A 25,693-nucleotide genomic window follows, 5' to 3' on the forward strand; every position below is an offset into this window, starting at 1 on the left:
AATATTGTGAGAGAGAAAAAAATCTACTACTCCTTAAAAATTCATGTGCTTTTGCAATGTGTATTTATTACACATTTGTTTATTTTGCAACTCTTGCACTGAAGCCTGCAAGGTGCACTACAGCTGGGGTGCCCATATGTGGTCTACTCTTTTGTGAAGTTTGTAAGTGGGATCTATTTATACAGAACATGTGCAAATCATAAGACAATCTGAGCTTGCAACACAAAACTGATCATCGTTTAAAACAGGGACTTGTATTTTGTTTTATTTTCGCTTCTGTAGTGTTACAGAATATAATTGTGAAAAACATATTTTTACATTTCCTATCACTTGAGCCCAAACTATACTGGCTAAGAGGGAACTCACAAAACAGTCTTGTGATCAACTAGTTAAAGTGACATAAAAGCAGATTTTGCTATCCTGGTATCCTTTGTTGATGAACATATTAAAGGGGCAGTTTACCCAAAAACTTTCTTCCTTTAATTTGTTCCAAATTATCTATTTTACCTGCAGAAGTGTATTAAATTGTTTACAAGTAGCTCATTTACCCTTATTTCAGCATTTTAAATAGATGATTTAGCCTGTGGTATCCCCACCTATACCGAAAGTTTCTGGTCTTAAAATGAAGGTAAACTTTGATGCATGAAAGCTGTTTTTTAAAAATACTATTAAAAACAGGGGCACTTTCATTCATCAAAGTATTCTTTTCACAGCCAGAGCAGCTTCCCCCACCCGGAGATACTCTCTTCACACGTCATCAATTACTAATCCAGCTTCCTCCAATCACAACATGGCCTCAGGCAATGACTACCCTAGGGGGAAAGCCGTGATTGGAGGAAGCCGGATTAGTCATCGATGACGTGTGAAGAGAGGATCTCCGCGTGGGGGAAGCTGCCCTGGCTATCAAAAAACAAAGGTAAGTTTTTAATCAAAACGGCTGCTTTTTAAACTTTGATGAATGAAAGTGCCCCTGTTTTTAATAGTATTTAAAAAAAAACGAGCTTTGATTCATCAAAGTTTACCTTCACTTTAAGTCCAAATTATTGACAGGCAATGTAAATATAGCCAGCAGAAGAAATTACACTCCCTGGTAGGGTGTAGAAGAGATAACTAATACAATGATTATGTTCCATTGTTTTCTCTCTCTAAGTATTGGGCTTTGGTTTACAAACATATATAAGATAAGGAAGCAAGAGTGTGTACACAAAGTGATAACATAAGGAGATCTAATTTTGCCTGCAAGCTCAACCTATTGTAATAGGCTGTGGTTTCGAAACACAAAACCAGCAATTTCATATCTACAAATAAACCTGAAAATGCCTGATGAAACGGCATTGTGGTCGAGAAACGCGTTGCTGTTGGTTTTAATCTGTAATAAACTACGATTTTATGTTTACCTTACGTGCTCCTGGTTTTTGACTGACTATCTACCCTCCTATTGACCGTTAACAAGAAGAGCTCTGTGTTTATCCTCTGTGACTTCGGACGCCGCAAGCCACAGCTGATCCCAAGGAGTTTCTACTGAACGATACTGCCTGCAGCGGATTGGAGTTCCTGTGGTGACGTTACCTGCCTGGGGTGTCTGTCGGGCGACTCTCAACGGTCCCGACTTGCGGTATAAGGCACGCTGATTGTGCCGCTTCTTATGTGAGTATTCACTCTCATCTAGGGGGGGCTCATATCTGCACTCTTCTCCCTTGTTCAAACGATACTGTTTTATGGTTTTGGCGCCTCTCTTCTTCCATTTTTTCACGCAGCCAGGATTCCATCGAGATTTCCTTTGGGGAGTGCAGCCACAGATTCAAGCATACCGGAACGGACCGATCATACATCAGCGCACCTCTTGAGGATTGTGGATTCTCTTTTTGTAAAATGCAATTTTAAAGTATACTGTCCCTTTAAGCTCAGGACATGCACATGTGTTAAGGGAATGTTGTGTTGCTATAGAATAACCTATCAGCCAAGTCTTAACACTTTTAAAATAAATTAACATCCTTTTTGCTGTTATTATTTATCAATAACCAAACTCCACCAAACATTTGCCTTATTTGTAGGAGCCAATGTTGGCTTTAGTCCTCAGACAAGAAGGCTACCCCCAGTTATAATGTTACTATACAGGGCATTGGTTTGCAGTTGTTATCAGTTAAAGCCAATTAGGGACAGATATGTAGCAAGGTTAGCCTTTATAAGTCAGCAGGATGCCGTTTACATTCTGGGAATTAGAAATTACTCAACGTTCAGAGGTAAATTACATGTAAAGCGGGCAAAATAAACAATGAAAAACATAATTTATGCTTACCTGATAAATTTATTTCTCTTGTAGTGTATCCAGTCCACGGATCATCCATTACTTGTGGGATATTCTCCTTCCCAACAGGAAGTTGCAAGAGGATCACCCACAGCAGAGCTGCTATATAGCTCCTCCCCTCACTGCCATATCCAGTCATTCGACCGAAACAAGCCGAGAAAGGAGAAACCATAGGGTGCAGTGGTGACTGTAGTTTAATTAAAATTTAGACCTGCCTGAAAAGGACAGGGCGGGCCGTGGACTGGATACACTACAAGAGAAATAAATTTATCAGGTAAGCATAAATTATGTTTTCTCTTGTTAAGTGTATCCAGTCCACGGATCATCCATTACTTGTGGGATACCAATACCAAAGCTAAAGTACACGGATGATGGGAGGGACAAGGCAGGAACTTAAACGGAAGGAACCACTGCCTGTAGAACCTTTCTCCCAAAAACAGCCTCCGAAGAAGCAAAAGTATCAAATTTGTAAAATTTGGAAAAAGTATGAAAGGAAGACCAAGTTGCAGCCTTGCAAATCTGTTCAACAGAGGCCTCATTTTTAAAGGCCCAGGTGGAAGCCACAGCTCTAGTAGAATGAGCTGTAATCCTTTCAGGAGGCTGCTGTCCAGCAGTCTCATAGGCTAAACGGATTATACTCCGAAGCCAAAAAGAAAGAGAGGTTGCCGAGGCCTTCTGACCTCTCCTCTGTCCAGAGTAAACAACAAACAGGTTAGATGTTTGGCGAAAATCTTTAGTAGCCTGTAAGTAAAACTTCAAGGCACGGACTACGTCTAGATTATGCAAAAGACGTTCCTTCTTTGAAGAAGGATTAGGACATAATGATGGAACAACAATCTCTTGATTGATATTCTTGTTAGAAACCACCTTAGGTAAAAAACCCAGGTTTTGTACGCAGAACAACTTTATCTGAATGAAAGATCAGATAAGGAGAATCACAATGTAAGGCAGATAACTCTGAGACTCTTCAAGCCGAGGAAATAGCCATCAGAAAAAGAACTTTCCATGAAAGAAGTTTGATATCAATAGAATGAAGAACTTTAAGAACCAAGTTTAAGCTCCATGGAGGAGCAACAGGTTTAAACACAGGCTTAATTCTAACTAAAGCCTGACAAAATGCCTGAACGTCTGGAACTTCTGCCAGACGCTTGTGTAAAAGAATAGACAGAGCAGAAATCTGTCCCTTTAAAGAACTAGCTGATTATCCTTTGTCCAAACCCTCTTGGAGGAAGGACAATATCCTAGGAATCCTAACCCTACTATATGAGTAATTCTTGGATTCACACCAATGAAGATATTTACGCCATATCTTGTGATAAATTTTCCTGGTGACAGGCTTTCGTGCCTGTATTAAGGTATCAATTACTGACTCAGAGAAGCCACGCTTTGATAGGATCAAGCGTTCAATCTCAGAGAAAGTAGATTCGGATGATTGAAAGGACCTTGTATTAGAAGGTCTTGTCTCAGAGGCAGAGTCCATGGTGGAAAGGATGACATGTCCACTAGGTCTGCATACCAGGTCCTGCGTGGCCACGCAGGCGCTATCAATATCACTGATGCTCTTTCCTGTTTGATTTTGGCAATCAGACGAGGGAGCAGAGGAAACGGTGGAAACACATAAGCCAGGTTGAAGAACCAAGGGGCTTCTAGAGCATCTATCAGTGCCGCTTCTGGGTCCCTGGACCTGGATCCGTAACAAGGAAGCTTGGCGTTCTGGCGAGACGCCATGAGATCCAATTCTGGTTTGCCCCAACGGAGAACCAATTGAGCAAACACCTCCGGATGGAGTTCCCATTCCCCCGGATGAAAAGTCTGACGACTTAGAAAATCCGCCTCCCAGTTCTCTACACCTGGGATATGGATCGCTGACAGGTGGCAAGAGTGAGACTCTGCCCAGCGAATTATCTTGGAGACTTCTGACATCACTAGGGAACTCCTGGCTCCCCCTTGATGGTTGATGTAAGCCAGTGTCGTGATGTTGTCCGACTGAAATCTGATGAACCTCAGTGTTGCTATGGAGTGAAGAACACGGCAAGCATTTAGAAGTTTTGATAACCTGGACTCCGTCAGGTAAATTTTCATTTGTACAGAATGTATTAGAGTCCCTAGGAAGGAAACCCTCGTGAGAGGAGATAGAGAACTCTTTTCTTCGTTCACTTTCCACCCATGCGACCTCAGGAATGCCAGAACTATCTCTGTATGAGATTTGGCAATTTGAAAGCTTGACGCCTGTATCAGGATATCGTCCAGGTAAGGAGCCACCGCTATGCCTCGCGGTCTTAGGACCGCCAGAAGTGAGCCCAGAACCTTTGTAAAAATTCTTGGGGCTGTAGCCAACCCGAATGGAAGAGCTACAAATTGGTAATGCCTGTCTAGAAAGGCAAACCTCAGGAACTGATGATGATTCTTGTGAATCGGAATGTGAAGGTAGGCATCCTTTAAGTCCACTGTGGTCATGTACTGACCCTCTTGGATCATGGGTAAAATGGTTCGAATAGTTTCCATCTTGAATGACGGAACTCTGAGGAATTTGTTTAGGATCTTTAAATCCAAAATTGGTCTGAAGGGTCCCTCTTTTTTGGGAACCACAAACAGATTTGAATAAAACCCCTGTCCTTGTTCCGTCCGCGGAACTGGATGGATCACTCCCATTACAAGGAGATCTTGTACGCAGCTTAGGAATGCCTCTTTCTTTATCTGGTTTGCAGATAATCTTGAAAGGTGAAATCTCCCTTGTGGAGGAGAAGCTTTGAAGTCCAGAAGATATCCCTGAGATATGATCTCCAACGCCCAGGGATCCTGGACATCTCTTGCCCACGCCTGGGCGAAGAGAGAGAGTCTGCCCCCTACTAGATCCGTTGTCGGATAGGGGGCCGCTCCTTCATGCTGGCTTTCTGGCCTGCTTGCCCTTGTTCCAGGACTGGTTAGGTTTCCAGGCCTGCTTGGATTGAGCAAAAGTTCCCTCTTGTTTTGAAGCAGAGGAAGTTGATGCTGCACCTGCCTTGAAATTTCGAAAGGCACGAAAATTAGACTGTTTGGCCTTTGATTTGGCCCTGTCCTGAGGAAGGGTATGACCCTTACCTCCAGTAATGTCAGCAATAATTTCTTTCAAACCAGGCCCGAATAAGGTCTGCCCCTTGAAAGGAATGTTGAGTAATTTAGACTTTGAAGTCACATCAGCTGACCAGGATTTGAGCCATAGCGCCCTACGCGCCTGGATGGCGAATCCGGAATTCTTAGCCGTTAGTTTAGTCAAATGAACAATGGCATCAGAAACAAATGAGTTAGCTAGCTTAAGAGTTCTAAGCTTGACAACAATTTCAGTCAATGGAGCTGTATGGATGGCCTCTTCCAGGGCCTCAAAACAGAATGCCGCCGCAGCAGTGACAGGCGCAATGCATGCAAGGGGCTGTAAAATAAAACCTTGTTGAATAAACATTTTCTTAAGGTAACCCTCTAATTTTTTTATCCATTGGATCTGAAAAAGCACAACTGTCCTCAACCGGGATAGTGGTACGCTTTGCTAAAGTAGAAACTGCTCCCTCCACCTTAGGGACAGTCTGCCATAAGTCCCGTGTAGTGGCATCTATTGGAAACATTTTTCTAAATATAGGAGGTGGGGAAAAGGGCACACCGGGCCTATCCCACTCCTTACTAATAATTTCTGTAAGCCTTTTAGGTATTGGAAAAACATCAGTACTTACCGGCACTGCATAGTATTTATCCAGCCTACACAATTTCTCTGGCACTGCAATTGTGTCACAGTCATTCAGAGCAGCTAATACCTCCCCAAGCAATACAGGGAGGTTCTCAAGCTTAAATTTAAAATTAGAAATCTCTGAATCAGGTCTCCCCGATTCAGAGACGTCACCCACAGACTGAAGCTCTCCGTCCTCAGGTTCTGCATATTGTGACGCAGTATCAGACATGGCTCTCACAGCATCTACGCGCTCTGTATCTCGTCTAACCCCAGAGCTATCGCGCTTGCCTCTCAATTCAGGCAATCTGGATAATACCTCTGACAGGGTATTATTCATGATTGCAGCCATGTCCTGCAAAGTAATCGCTATGGGCGTCCCTGATGTACTTGGCGCCATATTAGCGTGCGTCCCTTGAGCGGGAGGCGAAGGGTCCGACACGTCGGGAGAGTTAGTCGGCATAACTTCCCCCTCGACAGACCCCTCTGGTGACAATTATTTTATAGATAAAGACTGATCTTTACTGTTTAAGGTGAAATCAATACATTTAGTACACATTCTATGGGGCTCCACCATGGCTTTTAAACATAATGAACAAGTATCCTCTGTTTCAGACATGTTTGTACAGACTAGCAATGAGACTAGCAAGCTTGGAAAACACTTTAAAGCAAGTTAACAATCAATATAAAAAAATGTTACTGTGACTTTAAGAGAAAAAATTTTGACAAAATTTGAAATAACAGTGAAAAAAGGCAGTTACACTAACAAAATTTTTACAGTGTATGTAACAAGTCAGCAGAGCATTGCACCCACTTGCAAATGGATGATTAACCCCTTAATAACAAAAACAGAATAATAAATGACAAAAACGTTTTTTAAACACAGTCACAACAACTGCCACAGTCTACTGTGGCTTTTTACCTTCCTCAAACATGACTTTGAAGCCTTTTGAGCCCTTCAGAGATGTCCTGGATCATGCAGGAAGAAGCTGAATGTCTCTGTCAGTATTTTTAACTGCACAGAAAAGCACTAAAATAGGCCCTTCCCACTCATATTGCAACAGTGGAAAGCCCCAGGAACTGTTTCTAGGCAAAAATCAAACCAGCCATGTGGAAAAAAACTAGGCCCCAATAAGTTTTGTCACCAAACATATATAAAAACGATTAAACATGCCAGCAAACGTTTTATATTACACTTTTATAAGAGTATGTATCTCTGTTAATAAGCCTGATACCAGTCGCTATCACTGCATTTAAGGCTTTACTTACATTAATCCGGTATCAGCAGCATTTTCTAGCAAATTCCATCCCTAGAAAAATATTAACTGCACATACCTTATTGCAGGAAAACCTGCACGCCATTCCCTCTCTGAAGTTACCTCACTCCTCAGAATATGTGAGAACAGCAATGGATCTTAGTTACTTCTGCTAAGATCATAGAAATCACAGGCAGATTCTTCTTCTAATGCTGCCTGAGATGAAACAGTACACTCCGGTACCATTTAAAAATAACAAACTTTTGATTGAAGTTAAAAAACTAACTATAATACACCACTCTCCTCTTACTACGTCCATCTTTGTTGAGAGTTGCAAGAGAATGACTGGATATGGCAGTGAGGGGAGGAGCTATATAGCAGCTCTGCTGTGGGTGATCCTCTTGCAACTTCCTGTTGGGAAGTAGAATATCCCACAAGTAATGGATGATCCATGGACTGGATACACTTAACAAGAGAAATATATTGCAAAGTTGTTACTTCCATATCTAAACATTCCATATAATGTTCTGGACATATGCACAGACCTGCTCTTCAACAGATGATTCCAAGGAAGCAAATTCAATTTGATAATAGAAATACATTGGAAAGTTGATAAAAACAGTAATTTTCTATCTGAAATATAAAAGTTTAACTTTGCCTTTGCGCCCCTTTAAGAGATATACTTTAACACATCGGCACTACAGCATCTCTGGAGCAGTAGAAAATGCCTGGTTCCCAATACTCTTGCTCTTTAATAAAGAACAAATATGCCAATCCTTGCAGTATATCTTTTTTAGGGGACACTATAGGCAGTCTTTCTGTATTATCTAACAGAGGATATTTTCAAAAGAAATTATGAATTTCCGACTTTTTTTTTTTTTAAAAACTTGTTTTGGTTTCCTGAATAAACTATACTTCCAAGAGACACTCCACAAGTTAAAGGGATATGAAACATAAAAAATATATATATTAAGATTCAGACAGAGCAATCATTTTAAAAAAAGTTTCCAATTTACTTCTGGTATCAAATTTGCACCATTCTCATGCTACTCTGTGTTGAAGAGATACAACACAGGAAATAGTGCTGCCATCTAGTGCTCTTGCAAATGAATAATACTCTTGCAAAGCTGCTGCCATATAGTGCTCCAGACACGTGCACTCTCCTGAGCTTATGTACCTGCTTTTCAACAAGATACCAAGAGAATGAAGAAAATGTGAAAATAGAAGTAAAATAAAAAGTTGTTTAATATAGCATGCTCTATCTGCATCATTAAAGGGACATAATACTCATATGCTAAATCACTTGAAACTGATGCAGTATAACTGTAAAAAGCTGACAGGAAAATATCACCTGAGCATCTCTATGTAAAAAAAGGAAGATATTTTACCTCACAATCTCCTCAGCTCAGCAGAGTAAGTTCTGTGTAAAAAGTTATACTCAACTGCAGCCCAGCTGCAGGGTAAAAAAAAATAAATGAAGAAATGAACAGCAGACAATCAGCATCAGAAGTGTTGAGGCCATGAACTCTTTTACTGTGATCTTATGAGATTTCACTTAACTTTCATGAGATTTCATAGTAAACTTCCTTAAACTGAATAGGGAAATAAGATGAGTGTGCACGTAAGCTCACTCCCTTAGCTGTCCCGGGACAGACATACTGATTTGCTGCTTAGAAGTCCTTTACAATGGGATGTGGCAACTGAGGAATTTTTGAGGTAAAATATCTTTCTTTTTAACATAGAGATGTTCAGGTGATATTTTCTAGTCAGCTTTTTACAGCTATGCTGCATCACTTTCAAGTGTTTCAACATTTGGGTATCATGGCCCTTTAAAGCAAAAAAAAAATAAGTCTCTTTAAATGAACAGTAAAGTTAAAATTAAAGGGACATTAAAGTGAAGGTAAACTTACCCTTATGTCGATCAAGTATAGCATTTTTTTTAATAAATTACTTTCATTCATCAATTCTTTTGTTTGTGTGTATATATCGTCGTTATAAAGCTATGTATAAACGATCTACTAATTCAATCCGTATTTTTTTTCTGTGTCAATCACATTTTTTTTCACAACCAATTGACATTCTGGCCATTAGGCGGACGTCACTCAACGTCATCCGCCCCCTGCTTCATCTGTGCATGCGCAATTATATTTTTCTTCGGAATGAATTCCAAGCGTGCTCCCGTTTTGCGCGTGCGTATTCGTAACAGTAACGTCATCTGCTTCTTACGGACATCTTCGCTACTGACAAGTGTATCATGTATAGAAATCGATGAATACATTTATTTAGAGCATGATAGTAATTGACACTGTATAAAAGAATGGCTATACATCTTAATTTTTTTTAATTTTATATACAAAGGCAGAATAAAGATCGTTGCATACTATGTTACTATTGATTTTAAATGCTATCACAAAAAATTGGGAAATATAAAGTACATGAAATATTCTTTTAAATCCCCAAATAAATATATTAATGTGTAATGATTACAAAATATAATAGACACGTGTATAGCTGTTTATAAATATGTCTATAGTTTTATAATGTACAAAAAAACATGACTAAAAAAGCGAAAACGATGTCTTCGAATAGATAGCTAATGACTATAAGTATAAAGGATTTATTAAAGTGGCTTCGGCGATTTGCGCATTGCAATCCAAGATCGTGAACGAGCATTTGTGACACATAGAGAGCGGGTGGGACCTCTGAAGACGTCACACAATGAAGAAGAAGGAACTAACACTAAGGGCTCGATTTATCAAAGCTGAGGCGGACAGGGGCGCATATACGTGCCCCTGTACGCCTCAGCTCGCCTGTGGCGGGGCGAATTTACACGCAGGTAGTCACCATTGCACACAAGCGTAATTTTGCGCTTGTGTGCAATCCCGCCCCCTGCCCGCGCAGCCAATCACGTGCGGACAGGAGCTGTCAATCTCCTCAGTCGGACTAGACTGCGGAGATTGAATTACGCCACCTTAGAGGTGGCGAAGAGGTTAGGAAAGCAGCGGTCTGGCGACCACTGCTTGTTAAATAGGGCGAGCAGGTTCTTGTGAGAAATTGAAGCCGTAGGGCTTTGATAAATCGAGCCCTAAATATATTATTGCTTGAATTATGTATTCAAATCAAAGATTAGCCTGAGAATAATTTGTACATGTATTTTTCAAAATTATATCAGTTGTTTAAATGTTGAAAAAATAATGTCCATAAAGAAGTGGGTGCCGCCATATTGTAACTTAGGTTACCTTTTCTGTTGAGGCCAATCAGGAATAGTTATGAATGGCTTACTAAAGTGTGCAACCAATGACTTTGTAGAATATAGCTGTGTCTGCCCTTCCATGTTTAACATGCATTGGGAAGCCCACAATATTCAGAATTGAATTACAGGAAAGGAGAACAAAATAAATAATGAAAGAATATTGCAAAGTTGTTTTACTACATGTAATTAAACAATGTATATTAATATCTTCAGGTGTTTAATGTCCCTTTAAACTTTCATGATTCAGGCAGACCATTTAATTTATAAAACTGTCTAGTTTACTTCTATTATCTAATTTGCTTTGTTTTCTTCTTTGTTGAAAAATATACCTATTTAGGCTCAGCAGCAGCAATGCACTGCTGGGAGCTTGCTGCTAATTGGTGACTGCACGTATATGTCACTTGTCATGTTCTGCTAGTTCACAGTAGTGCTTAGCTGCTACTGCAACAAAAGATACCAAAATAATTTGACAATAGAAGTACATTGGAAATCTAATTGTTTACTTTTTTTTCATGAAATAAAAAATGGTGGTTTCATGTCCCTTTAACTGTATATAGCCATAATGATTATACAGTACGGCATGTTGTTCAGCAGTTTATTTACTTGTTACCATTATATAAAAGTGCATGTGCATTATAAGTGTATATTTTCCCAGTGAATTGAGTTAATACATATTTGCCAGCTTTATACTCCGTGTGATACTCAGATCATTATATAATGCCACCTGTACATTACAATTACACATAGTAAGAATCATTATATACAGCAGCAGGGTACAGATGCAGAGTATTGTTATACAATGTGTAGTATTCTTACAGCACATTTCCTACCAATACAAAACACCAGCTAATACTTTTTTATTGTTTTGTGGTTTAACTGATTTGAATATGCTAATTATTTGACCTGTGTCAAGTCAGAGCGGTCTGAGGAGATAGTGCCCTAATGCCCTGTGGTGAACTTCCTAAAAGAGGGAGGAGAGGGGGGCACGACACAGAGATGGGAGAGGGATCAAAGGAAACAGGAGGGAGAGGGGAGCGCAGCCTGCAGCTTTTAAGTTCAACATTTACATGAAAGTCTAATTGTGACATTTTAATGTTACTATGCATAGGAGCTGAATTATAGCTGAAAGGTAGGGCAGTGAGGGGAGGGGAAAAGGAAAATAATAAAGAAAAGAGGTGGAGTAAGGAAGACGGGATTGACAATAGCGATGGGGGAGGGAATAAAACAGCATAATGCTATGAAGACAACATTGTATTAAAACACAATAGATATGTAAAAAGATATCTATATGGGGGATAAATAAATAGATAGATAGATATTATATATTGCTATGGTAGAGACTACACTGAAAAACTGTTTGTTAAATATTATACAATTTATTCTATTTAAAATGACATTAAAGGAACAATCAAGTCAAAATTAAACTTTCCTGATTTAGATAGATCACACAATTTTAAACAACTTTCTAATGCACTTCTAATATCTAAATATGAACAGTCTTTTTATATTCATACTTTCTCAGGCACTAGCTCCTACTGAGCATGTGCAAGATTCACTGAATATATATATATATATATATATATATATATATATATATATATATATATATATATATATATTGTGATTGGCTGATGGCTGTCACATGATACAATAGGAAGGAAAATGTAACTAAATAACATTTGTCATTTTATTATGAATGGATTGATAGTACTATTCTACTGTGTTTAGTGGTTCTTTAAACACATTTTGCTTTTGTGTCACACTCCCTAGAGAGGTCAAAAAGCAAGATCTGTAAATCAATTACCTCATTTAGGCAATTTGCAGCATTCTGAATCCCTAAGTTGCAGATTTTGCTTTTTGGCCTCTCTAGGGAGTGTGGAGCAGAGTTCAAATTTTACACAAAAGCAAGGGGTGTTTAATGTCCCTTTAAAGGGACATTAAATGTATGTTTTATAGTCCTGATGTACATCAGCAATTAAGCACAGTATTAGAGAACATAAAAAATAACTGTTTTATGAGTATTTAATACAGTTATTTTGTCATTTGCTTTACAGTCTCAGAGCAGTTTAGGGACATACCCCTAAAAAAGCGCCATGAGTATAATTACCATATATCCTTAGCTGTAGCCAATTGGTGACAGATATAAATGGATTTCCACACTAATCAAGCACTGACTGTGTAGCATGAGCAGAGTATTTAAAATTAAAAGTAAAACATTTTATATATATATATACAGTATATATATATATATTAGTAGTTAAATACTACATTGCAGAAGTTATCTATTACAATATAAAAGTTTAGTAGCAATTAATAAATGATGTTTTTTACATTTAAATTACAAGAAAAGTGGGCAAGATGAATAATAAATAATGGATTAACTTATTTATTATTTAATACAATTATTATCATTACTTACAACTATAGCCTAACGTTCACATTTAAATAAATAATAATGACTACATATTCTATATAAAAATGTGAACAGATAAATTAGCACTACAGAATCTGCTGGCACAAATAAATGATCTTACTAATTACAATAATTAAGATATTTTATTTCCGTGTTCCATTTACTAACTGCAAAAGACTAAGTGTGAATATATTTTTTCTTCACAAATACAGTATTTTCTTGAATGTATCTTTAACAAAGAAAAGAAATGAACTGTCATATATTCTCCAACTGAGAAAATACTCCACTAGGGTCAATAATATTACACAGGGGTGATTTTAAAATAAGAAACATGTATTGTGTACTGTGACCTCAGCATGAGTGTTCTGCTCCTGTCTCATCTACTCAGTAATTACACGCAGGGAGGTGAACAATTTGCGACGGTAGTGGTCTTATGGGCCGGAGAGTATCAAAAAGGTTTAAGAAACAGGAACTGTAAACTCCAAGAAATACAAAGGGAATAAAAAACTCTGGCTAGTAGCGGTCTGTATCCCAATCTTACCAGTAAACATGTCAACTATTAATTTTTTTCTTCTTCTTCAAAAATCTCTGATAATTGGATTCCATTAGCGTGTATATCTCACTAATAAATATAGCAACAGGTGGATACATTTTATTTCATAATTTGGATACAACATACAATTTGAAACAACTTTACAATTTACTTCTATTATCAAATTTGCTTCATTCTCTTGTTATCCTTTGCTAAATGAACAGCAGTGCACTACTGACAGTTAGCTGAGCACATCTAGTTAGCCAATCACAAGAGACAAATGTGTGCAGGCACCAATCAGCAGTCAGCTCCCACTAGTGTAGAATATGTGTATTCTGTTTCAACAAGAGATACCAAGAGAACGAAGCACATTTGAAAATAGAAGGGAATTTAAAGGTGCTCTATCTGAATCATGCAAGCTTAATTTTGACTTTCCAATCCCTTTAAACCTATAAAAATGTTACTGATAGACCCAACTTTTTGTTCTTCCTTAGCAAGGTGCATGGCAGCATTCTTTAATAAACCAATGTCAACATGACACATCATCATAAATTGTTAAAGGGACAGTCTAATCCAAAATAAACTTTTATGATTCAGATAGAGAATATCATTTTAAACAATTTTCCAATTTACTTTTATCACCAATTTTGCTTTGTTTTCTTGGTATTCTTAGTTGAAAGCTAAACTTAGGAGGTTCATATGCAAATTTCTAAGCCCTTGAAGGCCACCTCTTCTCTCAGGGCATTTTGACAGTTTGTTACCACTAGAAGGTGTTAGTTCATGTGTTTCATATAGATAACACTGTGCTCATGCACGTGGAGTTCCAATGAGCCAGCTCTGATTGGCTAAAATGCAAGTCTGTCAAAAGAACAAATAAGGGGGCAGTTTGCAGAGGCTTAGATACAAGGTAATCACAGGGGTAAAAAGTGCATCAATATAACTGTGTTGGTTATGCAAAACTAGGGAATGGGTAATAAAGGGATTATCTATCTTTTTAAACAATAACAATTCTGGTGTAGACTGTCCCTTTAACATTATTTTAGCCTATATAAGGATTATTTCACTACATCATTTTTAGCTGTCATGGTAGAATTAATTATGAAACTGGTTGTTAAATAAGTTAGAAACACTTTTATAAAGAAGTGCATCATTTTTGCTCACATGTTAACTTAATATCACACAATTTTAAATTAAACTTTAATAATTCAAATAGGGCATTCAATTTTAAAAACTTTCTAATTTACTTATCTAATTTGTTTCATTCTCCTGTTATCCTTTGTTGAGAAACATACCTAGGTACATATCCCTGCAATTATCTTTTTTGTTAAGAGAATTTTATGTTTTAATGAATTATCGTCTGTCACTAAGTTTAACCACTAATAAAGTAACCCTTCTTTGCTGCTCCAGAGAAGTATATGTTTGGCTGTCAAGCCAATAAGGAGCCGCATATCTGTGTATGCGCCAAACATAAGCTGCATCATCTAGAGTGAGGCAATAATAAGCTACAACTAACATGCTGCAAATATAAAGTAATAGAAAATAAAAATAAAAAAAATGGGAATTTTATTGTTTTGATTTAAACCTGGACTGACATTAAGTAAAAGCTCAGAAAATGTTGTCTAAAGGATTGACTGTGATGACACAGAATTTTAAAATGCCTTTTCAGACCATTAATTCATCATCTTTTAAACAGTTTGGTCCTACATTTACATTACATAAATAAATAGCTCTGGAATAGGAGAGATAAATGCTGGCATAGCTCCACAAATCAGCCAAAAGGCTGCCTGCATGAGCTTTCCAGGATAATACATGAGTAGCCAATATGATTGGTTGACACTGTATGCACATGTATGGTGCATATGGCTCGAGAGAAAAAGGTAGCCCCTTTAGCTTAGGGTGTGGAAGTAAAACTAAATCTGCCATCTATAGAGCTAACATTTGTTACAATGTTAACGGGACATCCGTTAGAGCAGTGCTTGACAAATCTGTTTAAAAATTAGTAGCCAGTAAGAATATTTAGGAGCCAGGCATATTTTTAGGAGCCATACAGTTGGATTTGTATATAGATATATGGAGAATAACCCAAAAACTTAGGAGCCAGAGGTAAAATTCTAGGAGCCAGTGGCTCCCAGGCTCCTGGGTTTGTCGAGCCCTGCGTTAGAGCATGTCATTTTTTGCATTACATGACAAATAAGTGTTGTCCCTTGCAAGGGAGTTAAACACATAGGTAAAGTCCAGCTTGGCTAGTTGCAAGCATTAAAGGGACACTGAACCCATTTTTTTTTCTTTTGTGATTCAGATAGAGCATGCAATTTTAAGAAACTTTCTAATTTACTCCTATTATCCATTTTTCTTCATTCTCTTGCTATCTTTATTTGAAAAAGAAGGCATCTAAGCTAAAGAGCCAGACAATTTTTGGTTTAGACCGCTGGACAGCACTTGTTTATTGGTGGGTGAATTTATCCACCAATCAGCAAGAACAACCCAGGTTGTTCACCAAAAATGGTCCGGCATCTAAACTTACATTCTTTCTTTTAAAATAAAGATAGCAAGAGAATGAAGAAAATTTGATAATAGGAGTAAATTAGAAAGTTGCTGAAAACTGCATGCTTTATCTGAATCATGAAAGAAAAAATGTGGTTCAGTGTCCCTTTAATGCTCCTATGCAGAACAAAACCAGTTTCTGGCAGGTCATGCCACTGCCTCTCCTGAATGGCTGACTAATTAATGTTCTGCTTGTGCTGAGCAGAACTTTTCCTATTTGTTGCAGGTTTAACACATAGTTAGCCAGGATCGGTGATGCAGCAAATATTAATTACATGCTAATACATAAAATGAATTCATAAAAAAAAAGTTTAATGTCCTTTTTGTTATCACTGAAATGTATAAATAAAAAAAAACTGTACCGAAGCTCCTATTTTTTTTATATATATATATTTTTTTCTACATATACAAAAACAATACCAATTCCTTATTTAAAGGGACATTCCAGCCAAAATTGGAATCCACATAGGTGCAGTTCAGTTTGGAGTAGAAGTTTTTTTTGTAATATACATGTATTAGCAAAAATGTTTCTAATAAAAGCTATAGCTGTGTCAAAAGTGTATTTAAAGGAACAGTTCACCCAAAAATGTTCTCCCCTTTAAATTATTCCCAATAAACCTTTTAACCTGCTAGAGTGTATTAAATTGGTTACAAGTAGCTCCTTTACTCCTATTTCAGCATTTGAAATAGCTGATTTAGCCTGTGGTATCGCCACCTATACTAAACAAATTAATACTGGAGTATAGGCTATTGAATAGCCTAAGTATACACAGCCAGCAGAAGAGATTACACTCTCAGTGGGATGCAGGATAGTTAAGTAATAAAATGATCATTTTCCATTGTTCTCTCTATGTATTGAGCTTTGGTGTTCCAGCCAAATAAAAGAAAAGGAAGCAAGTCTGTGTACACAAACTTAGAACATAGTGAGATCTGATATCACCTTTAAGTTCAACCCATTGTAATAGGCTGTGGTTTCAAAGCACAATATCAGCTACTTCATATACACAAATAAGCATATAAAAGGAATTTCTCAAATATTTTATACTCTGCAGTTGGTATAACAATTCATTTAAAATACATTAATGGAAAAACAATTTTACAGTGTACTGTCCCTTTCAGTATGCACCGTGCACTAGCATTTTAAAAACAGAACTTGCTCAGAGAGCCCAAGTTGCTTGTACCATCTGGTAATGACTCGATTTGTATATTGCTGACATGATACAAACCCCAGTGGTGCTCTGAGCAGCTGCAGTATTAAAAATGCTGGTGCACTGAGAATATCTAGCTATGCTTCACATGCACGTGCAGAGAAAAATGTTGGTACTAAAGCAGTAATAATTTTTACTAGAAGCATTTTTGCCAAATCATGTATATTGCAAATATGTTTCTATTCAAAGATGTAATTCATCTATGTGCATTTCAATTTTGACCGGAATGTCCCTTTAAGATGTGCTATAAGTTATAATAAGATGCTTTCATTTCTAGCAGCTACACGTAATTTATCTCATAATTAATTTTTGTACTTAACATACTGTGATTTTATTCTTAAATTCTAAAATATTGCTTCTGGTTTGTAAATACAAATTGCAGTTAATATATCTATGTAAATGTGTTCTTTAAAGGGACATTAAACACTAAATACATGCTAGATAGAATGATGCATTCAAAGAAAAGATTAGTCCATGAGTAACATGTAGATGTATTTTTTAAAGTTTCATTAGTTGTTTAAAAAGTGACAAAATAAGTGTAAAGTTTTAGTGTCTATAAAACACTGGGAGCTGCCATGTTGTAACTTGTTACCTTCTCTGCTCTGGCCAATTAGGGTCAGTTATAAATAGGTCATTAGAGTGTGCAGCCAATGGTTGTGCTGGATTTAACAGTGTTCTACACTTTCATTTCTAACAGGAACTGAAAAGCTCACAATTTCAGAATGAAATTACAGGCAAAGAGGACAAAATAAATAATGAAAGTATATTGCAGAGTTGTTTTATTATATACAATTTATCATTTTATATTACCATCTCAAAGTGTTTAATGACCCTTTAATGGAGTAACTGACACTGTATCCCTCATGGCACGGATATGTATAATGTTATATACATGCATACATCAGTAAAATTAGAAAACAACAGCACACTGCGAAATTTAGCCCATATATTAGCAATCACAGATGTTTCATTTCCCGTAGGGTGCATTATCAAAGCATAAATGTTATACTTTGATAAAAGCCCCAACAGGAGCTAAAACGCTGGTGCGTACTAAAATGTATTTTGTGATTTCTGTTTCTGAGCATGCTAGGGGGTTTTTGTATTTATCTATACAAGGCCAGCCAGCTTTGTGCGCTTTTTTTTATATATAATTCACAGCGCAGTACTACAATCAGAAAATAACAGATAAAAATATGTTGAAAAGAAAAAATAAATCATGGTATATTTCAGCTTTATAAATTTACTTTGTAACTAGCTTTTAAAAAATAGATATTGTTCTTTTTGTGTTCTAAACTTTAGAGGAAATGTTAGTGAGATATAAAGAGGCATTATAGTACGTTTTTTTTTTTTTCTCTAACGCATACTACCAAAAAAATAATCAACGTGCATGTTTTACAAATGTTTTATTTGGCCTTTTAAAGCTTAAAAAAAAAATCAGTATAACTGAGTTACAACTCATAGACATGCATCTGGGCGAATGTTCTGAAAGTGTAATTCGTTTGGTAGAACGAATAGTCCTGTAGACATTCGTTTTGGACAATCGAATGTTGATAAGAATAAAAAACAATTAAAATTTGGTAATCAAATATTATTTCCAGTTTCGAATGTTGATAATTAGATCGAAAATCCACATTCGAAATTCCGAATGTAACATTCGATTTAACAAATAGTATTCAGAAGTTCAATAGTTCATGCGGTAGGGAATTTAGTAAATTGATATATAAGAGATACAAATATATAAATTTGAATGTTTCTATTTCGAATATTGCTTAAAGTGAATGTAAACTTTCAAGAATGAGTGCCCGGTTTTTAAAAAATACTATTAAAAACAGGGGCCCTTTCATTCCTGAAAGTTTACATTTCACTCGTTTTCTCTTCATACGTCAGCAATGATGATTCCGGCATCCTCCAATCAGAGAATTCCCCCCCAGGGGAATCATTGCCTGAGGCAACACCGTGATTGGAGGAAGCCGGTTTCGTCATTGCTGGATAAGTTAACCAGGAAGAAGCAGGTATTTTTAAAATCCGGTGCAATTTCAATTTTCATGAATGAAAGTGCCCCTATTTTTAATCGTTTTTTTAAAAAACGGGCACTTTCACATGAAAATTGACATTCACTTTAATTAAAATATTACATTTAAACAGAGCATTATAAATACTATTACTAAATATATTGATTCAAATTTGAATCAAATTATTAGATCATTTCAAAAGACAGCATTAGAAATACTATTACATTAAACAAATATTCGAATGTTGTGCAAACATTCGAAATTCGAATTGATTAAACAAAGGTGTTAAAATTTGTTACATTTTTCGAATATTGCAAATCATTCGCCCATCCCTATTCCTGGCATACTGGGGTAGGTGCCGGGAATGCACAATTCTGCCTCTCATTTTGTACGATGAGTGTGTAACCAGCATACAAAGCACATGCATGAAACACATTTACCATCCACTGCCCCTACCAAAGTATGACGCTTTTTCCCACAGGTTTAATAGGCACATTGCGCATAATGCATAAAAACGGTGAACAAGGTATTTTTGCGTAAATGTGCATGTTTATGGTTTTGTTTAATTTCCCTGTGAAATCCAGATCCCCTATAATATGCCTTACAGTTTTTACATATCATTTTTTTGTTTTTTGCCCAATAGGGATAATTGTAAACATAAACTTATGTATATATGCATCACGTAATTACCTAGCAGAGCATCATGGGTAGTATCAGTACATAAATAGAATCAGGATACACACTGCCGTCCATATTCACAACTGCCAGTACAGCTGGGGCCACAATGCAATATCCCAGTGCCTTTAGCTTGGCCCCTCACTTCCTGAGGCTGTATAATGCTTTTGTCTGAACCATGTTGATATTTGGTAGTACTGAGGCTGTGGCTTCTTTTGAGACTTTCATAGGTGTATTTTTGCTTAGGCATGAGAGACTCACGACTATAGCAACATATTTTTGGTGGATGAGCAACCTATCTACAGCTCAGTCTTTCAGATGTCAAGGGAAGGGGTAAATGATTCCTGCATGCACTCCCTAATAATCTATTGTACTCTCACACAAGATTACTCTTGGTTATTAAAGTAATGGTGCACGTGACATAACGTAGCTCCACCTGGAACAGGTATTTGCCAAATGTAGGTGAGAATGTACCACTCAGAAGACTCTACGGCTTTAGAAACCAGAGATCATTGATCTATAATGGAAAAGCAAAGATGGTGGAAAGGGGGTCTAATAATTACACGAGAGCTTGAAAATCCTGAGGGTGCCATGCCACGAAATTTTATTTCTGGTTCATATTTTTGCATTACAAATATGCATATGAAAACAACGATGTCTGGCTCCTCAATATTCCTGCTTAAACATTTGTGAACTACTTTATTATACTATGTTTGTTATTTGTAATATAGGGTAATATAGGGAAAAATCCCTGCACAGTGTGTGTTACTGGCAATATGGGGGTTTTATAATGGCACTGTGCTTGGTAATAGTAATGTGGAGGTTAAAGGGACAGTCTACCATAGAATTGTTATTGTTTAAAAAGATAGATAATCCCTTTATTACCCATTCACCAGTTTTGCATAAAAACACAGTTATATTAATATACTTTTTACCCATGTGATTACCTTGTATCTAAGCCTTTGCAGACTGCCTCCTTATTTCAGTTATTTTGTCATGTACATGTATTTAGCCAATCAGTGCCCTCTCACTGGTCACAGTGTTATCTATATGAAACACATGAAATTACGCCCTCTAGCTGTGAAAAACTGCCAAATGCATTGAAATAAGGGGTGGCCTTCAAGGTTTTAGAAATTAGCATATGAGCCTACCTAGGTTTAGCTTTCAATAAAGAATACAAAAAGAACAAAGCAAATTTGATGATAAAAGTGAAATGGAAAGTTGTTTAAAATTGCATTCCATTCCCTATCTTAATTATGAAAGTTTAATTTTGACTAGACTGTCCCTTTAAGTCCCGGTACAATGTGTTTTACTAGCAGACATTTGTTAAATTCATGGTATGTAAGTATTACTGATGGAAAATGGCCAACTATCTGACCTTTAGGGGGTATTATTGGCAGGTACAGGTTACTATTGGTTCAGATGTGAAATATACATATATAATACACAATTAACATGGTATGGTGATTGAGTTCTGTATGCCTAAGGCAGCACTAAACATAATAATATACAGTCCCTAGTATAATCCAGCACCAAAAAGGTAATGGTGTGCACGCCAAAAGGTTACTGCATACCTTTAAAACATCTAAAGTCCAAGAAGAAGGCAGCACCACCATATATATTAAAAAAAATCTTTATTCCATCAACCATGAGCAGGTAAAATCAGCAAGACTACGTTTCGGGTTGCATGACATGACTAAGAGTTTGCAACCCGAAACGTAGTCTTGCTGTTTTTACCTGCTCATGGTTGATGGAATAAAGAAAAAAATGTTTATATATGGTGGTGCTGCCTTCTTCTTGGACTAAACATAATAATGCCATAGATGAATATTGTAACGCCTGTGATCCCATATTACTCATCTACCTCTCATCACCTGCAACACACAAATGGTTCGCCAATGTGAATCATCCATGAAGCGGATAGCTGAATTTGGGGGAGGGGCTTATTCCTCTACTCTGCAACTGGTTCATTCTAGGGTCTGTAGGTGTATTTGTTGTACTTATGTTAATGTAAGCAGCTAAAGCGTTGTTAATTTTAAGTTTATGAATAATTATATATTTTGCTTCCAATAACAGAATGTCTCAACTTTGTTTAAATACCCCAATAGTGAAATAAAATAAAACATGGACACTAACTGGAAAAAAGGATGGACAGCTGTGTTCTATCCAGTTCTGACAGTTTATATGAACCTTTACCATACATTCCCATTGTAAAATAACATTTCTGGTCTGGTACACATACAGTGATGTATTTAAAATGTAAATTTATGATAACCTAGAAAAAAAAACTAGAAAAAATCTGTTTATGAAGCAGAGCACAAAGAAGAAATGGACTTAATGGATTAATTTTGGTTCTAATTTTTGTAAACCAGGTATAAAAAAGGCATAATTTTGAGACTGTCAGTGTTCCTACCACTAATAACAGAGCCCTTATCCCTGGCATCATTGACATCCAATGATGGAACCACACTGATGTTCAAAGTGATGCAGTGTCAGAACAGTAAGAGGCTGTGTCAAGTCATGTTGAGGAAGGAAAATGTATCACACTACCTATCTACAGCACCACTCACGCTAAGTATATACTTAACCTCCACCTTAAATGGGCACATAACACCCTGTATAAATAAGCAGAATCATGTGATCTAGTTCTGTTGCTGTGATTGATAGAGCTGTGTGTTTACATAAATGCAGATCATAAAACCATATGTGCAAATACAGGTCATACAATCATGTGTGCATAGATCTAATACAGGGCTTGCCAAATTTCCATCAAGGAGCTGCCCAAATACTTGCAAGCTAGATTTTACAGCAGTAGGTAGAGATGTCCAGTTTTTTTAATCTTTCCGCTTACCTCTATTATTATTTTTTTGAACCGCTTTAAAATCAATAGGTAGACAAGTACCAGATAAAGCCCTTGAAAGGGATATTGACTGAACAAAATATGTACGGATCGCCTTGTCAAGCGTTTCCACAATTTCATTTTCTGTTCTTATATTGTGTCACCACCCATGAAGTTTTTTTGTTTGTTGGGGGGGTCTAGAACTGCCTGGTCATATGTAATGACTTTCATATTATTCATATTAATAATTTAAAATAAAGTTATGTACTATGTTAATCATTTAGCATTTTTGCACTTACCAGCGGGTTTTCAATTATATTCTCTGTGGAATCTGATCTATAAGTTTGTTCCGTAGTATATTTTATACTAAGACCACAAATATCCCTGTTAGAGATATTGCATCCATGGGTAGCAATTTATAGGGAAGAAGATCACCCTACATGATTTTGGTATGCTTACATATATTTTGGGTTATTTTTTTAAAATAATTTTTTTGTGTGTGTCTGTGAATGTATAGATAGATATACAAATCAAACAATACACGTATATATATATATATATATATATATATATATATATATATATATATACACATACATACACATGTTTGTATGTAGCATGTGTACTATCCACTATTTTAAACCGCTGTGTTTAATAACAAAGTACATAAAACATAAAAAGTAGCTGGGGAAAAAAGTGCCTTGATTATTAGGTTGCAAGCACAAACAGGGGTAATACAAGTATTATTGTGATAATAATGCACTGATCCAAGAACAAGGAGTAAAAAGTAATGGCTGTGTATAGGTGTATTTTATTGCCACAGGTCCAAAAATATATTTATCTACCATACCATATTGTTATATATATATATATATATATATATATATACACACACACACACACACATATATATATATATATATATATATATATATATATATATATATATACACACACATATATATATATATATATACACACATATATATATATATATATATATATATATATACACTTATACACACACACACACACCTATATGTGTAAACACTTCTATTATTGTGTAGTCTGAAGTTGTAGGACCCCACACACACTATTTTATATATATATATATATATATATATATATATATATATATATATATATATATATATATATATATAATAGTGTGTGTGTATATTAATGTGTGCCCTGTTAATTCATACAATACACAGTACATAAAGACTTTAAAAACATGCAGAGAATTCAGTACTAAAAACGTAATCAAAACTACTAGAACATTTCATTCATACCTGGGACATCATATATATACACATCCACATACATTATAGCATCTAATGCACAACACATGGTATTATATACAACATCTCTATAGATCATACTCATCTAGCAAGAACAAAATATTAATACTCAAGTATATTCCCATGACAGAATCAAAGACTGATTTTTACCAACTGCTGGGCTTCAAATACAGAAAAATACATTTGAAACAAATCACATAAAATGGAGTTTAACTCTTTATGTTTCATGATAATTATGTGCTTATTAATTCAACAGTATGTATACACACGTACACGAGTTATTAACCCGTGTGAAGTATAAACTATATAGTTTTAAAAAGGGAAGAAAATATGGAAGTTTATTAAACTATACGGATATGTCACAATATCCCCAACACCATTCAATAATAATGCAACAACTGAATCAGAGGTCTGTGAAAAATAAAATAAAAAAACACCAAAACGTATGAAATTGCCTTAAAAATAACTCACCTTTTGTTCGAGCTATTCCAATAGATGGGGTCCAGACTTAATGCAGAAATGATCCAGAAATCCCATAAGGTGAACAGCATCCTTATGTACAAGGCAGCGGGGAATTCTCGAAAAAGCATGTTGTGTTTTGTCTTTTTAAAGCGATTTTCTTTTGCAATAAAAGGCTAATATTTTGGTTCAAATTGCAGGTTGTAGTGCAGTTTCTTTGTTGGTTTGTTTTGATGCTTTTGTTAGGGGAAAGGGAGAAAGTTTAGGATAAGAAGTTTTGCCATATTTTTAGAAATCCAATATACAAGAAAGAGTGGGATTTTGCTTTTTTTGCTATTTTTAAAAGGATTTGAGTCATTTTGAACTGTGTGCATGGGGGAGGGGGAGATGCATGGAGGATTAGAGTGGGGTTTTGTCTCCTCTTGTTCCTATATCTTCCTTTCTCTGGATCCTGCAGGGTCTACTCTGGGTATAAGGAGGGCTGGCTGCAGGAATAAATTCCCCCCTTTCAAAGGCTGAAGAAAGGGAAGGTGGGAGGAGAGTAGTGAGAGAGAGAGCTGGAAACCCTGGGGTGGAGAGAGAGGAGGAGGAGATTGTGGATGTGAAAGGAGGGGGGATGTAAGAAATCAACGCAACTCTGCTAAGGGAACGTTGTGTTTAAATGGATGGATATGTGCAAGCATAAACTGAAGTCACAGACATCATATAAGCAATGTATAATGCACACACACATAGGAATATGCAAACATAGATATATAAATACAATAATAATATATATATTTACAAAGTATGAAAACGATTGACCTAATTGAAGCACACGATGAACTACTGCTTCTGTGTAATGTACATATCTAAAATATATTATGGTCATTTAGTGAAAACTAAAATGATGGTAAGTTCATTTAATTTTTACCATAATGTCCCTTTAAACTCTGCCTGTCTCTATGTCTGTCATATATGATGATCTATCAATCTAAAGTATCTGCATACAATACACACAGTACTGTAGATTATTTAGTTCAGCTTGTGTTTGAAAAGAAAAAAAAAATCTGCTTATATTTGATTCAAAATTGTGTACAAGAGTTGACTGTAAGTGCTCAAAGCAAAAGCACTTACCTGTAAAAAATAAAAAAAAATAAAACTATAAATTCAAATCCTACAGATGTTTTTGCTTTTTTTTAACACTGTCAGCTCTA

The 25,693-nt window shown here is 36.3% G+C and overlaps 1 protein-coding gene across 1 annotated transcript in view; it reads right to left on the minus strand.

The window, feature by feature from the left end:
• EFNB3 (ephrin B3) overlaps positions 1-25,046 on the minus strand; it is a 167,988-nt gene extending 142,942 nt beyond the window's left edge. Inside the window, exon 1 of the mRNA XM_053718312.1 lies at positions 24,510-25,046. Coding sequence (XP_053574287.1) covers positions 24,510-24,628 — 119 coding nt within the window. The 5' untranslated portion in view covers positions 24,629-25,046. The remainder of the gene's footprint in view (positions 1-24,509) is intronic.
• Between the last annotated feature and the right edge of the window lie 647 nt (positions 25,047-25,693).

This window comes from Bombina bombina, chromosome 6, assembly GCF_027579735.1.
Source record: "Bombina bombina isolate aBomBom1 chromosome 6, aBomBom1.pri, whole genome shotgun sequence".
Classification (NCBI taxonomy): domain Eukaryota; kingdom Metazoa; phylum Chordata; class Amphibia; order Anura; family Bombinatoridae; genus Bombina; species Bombina bombina.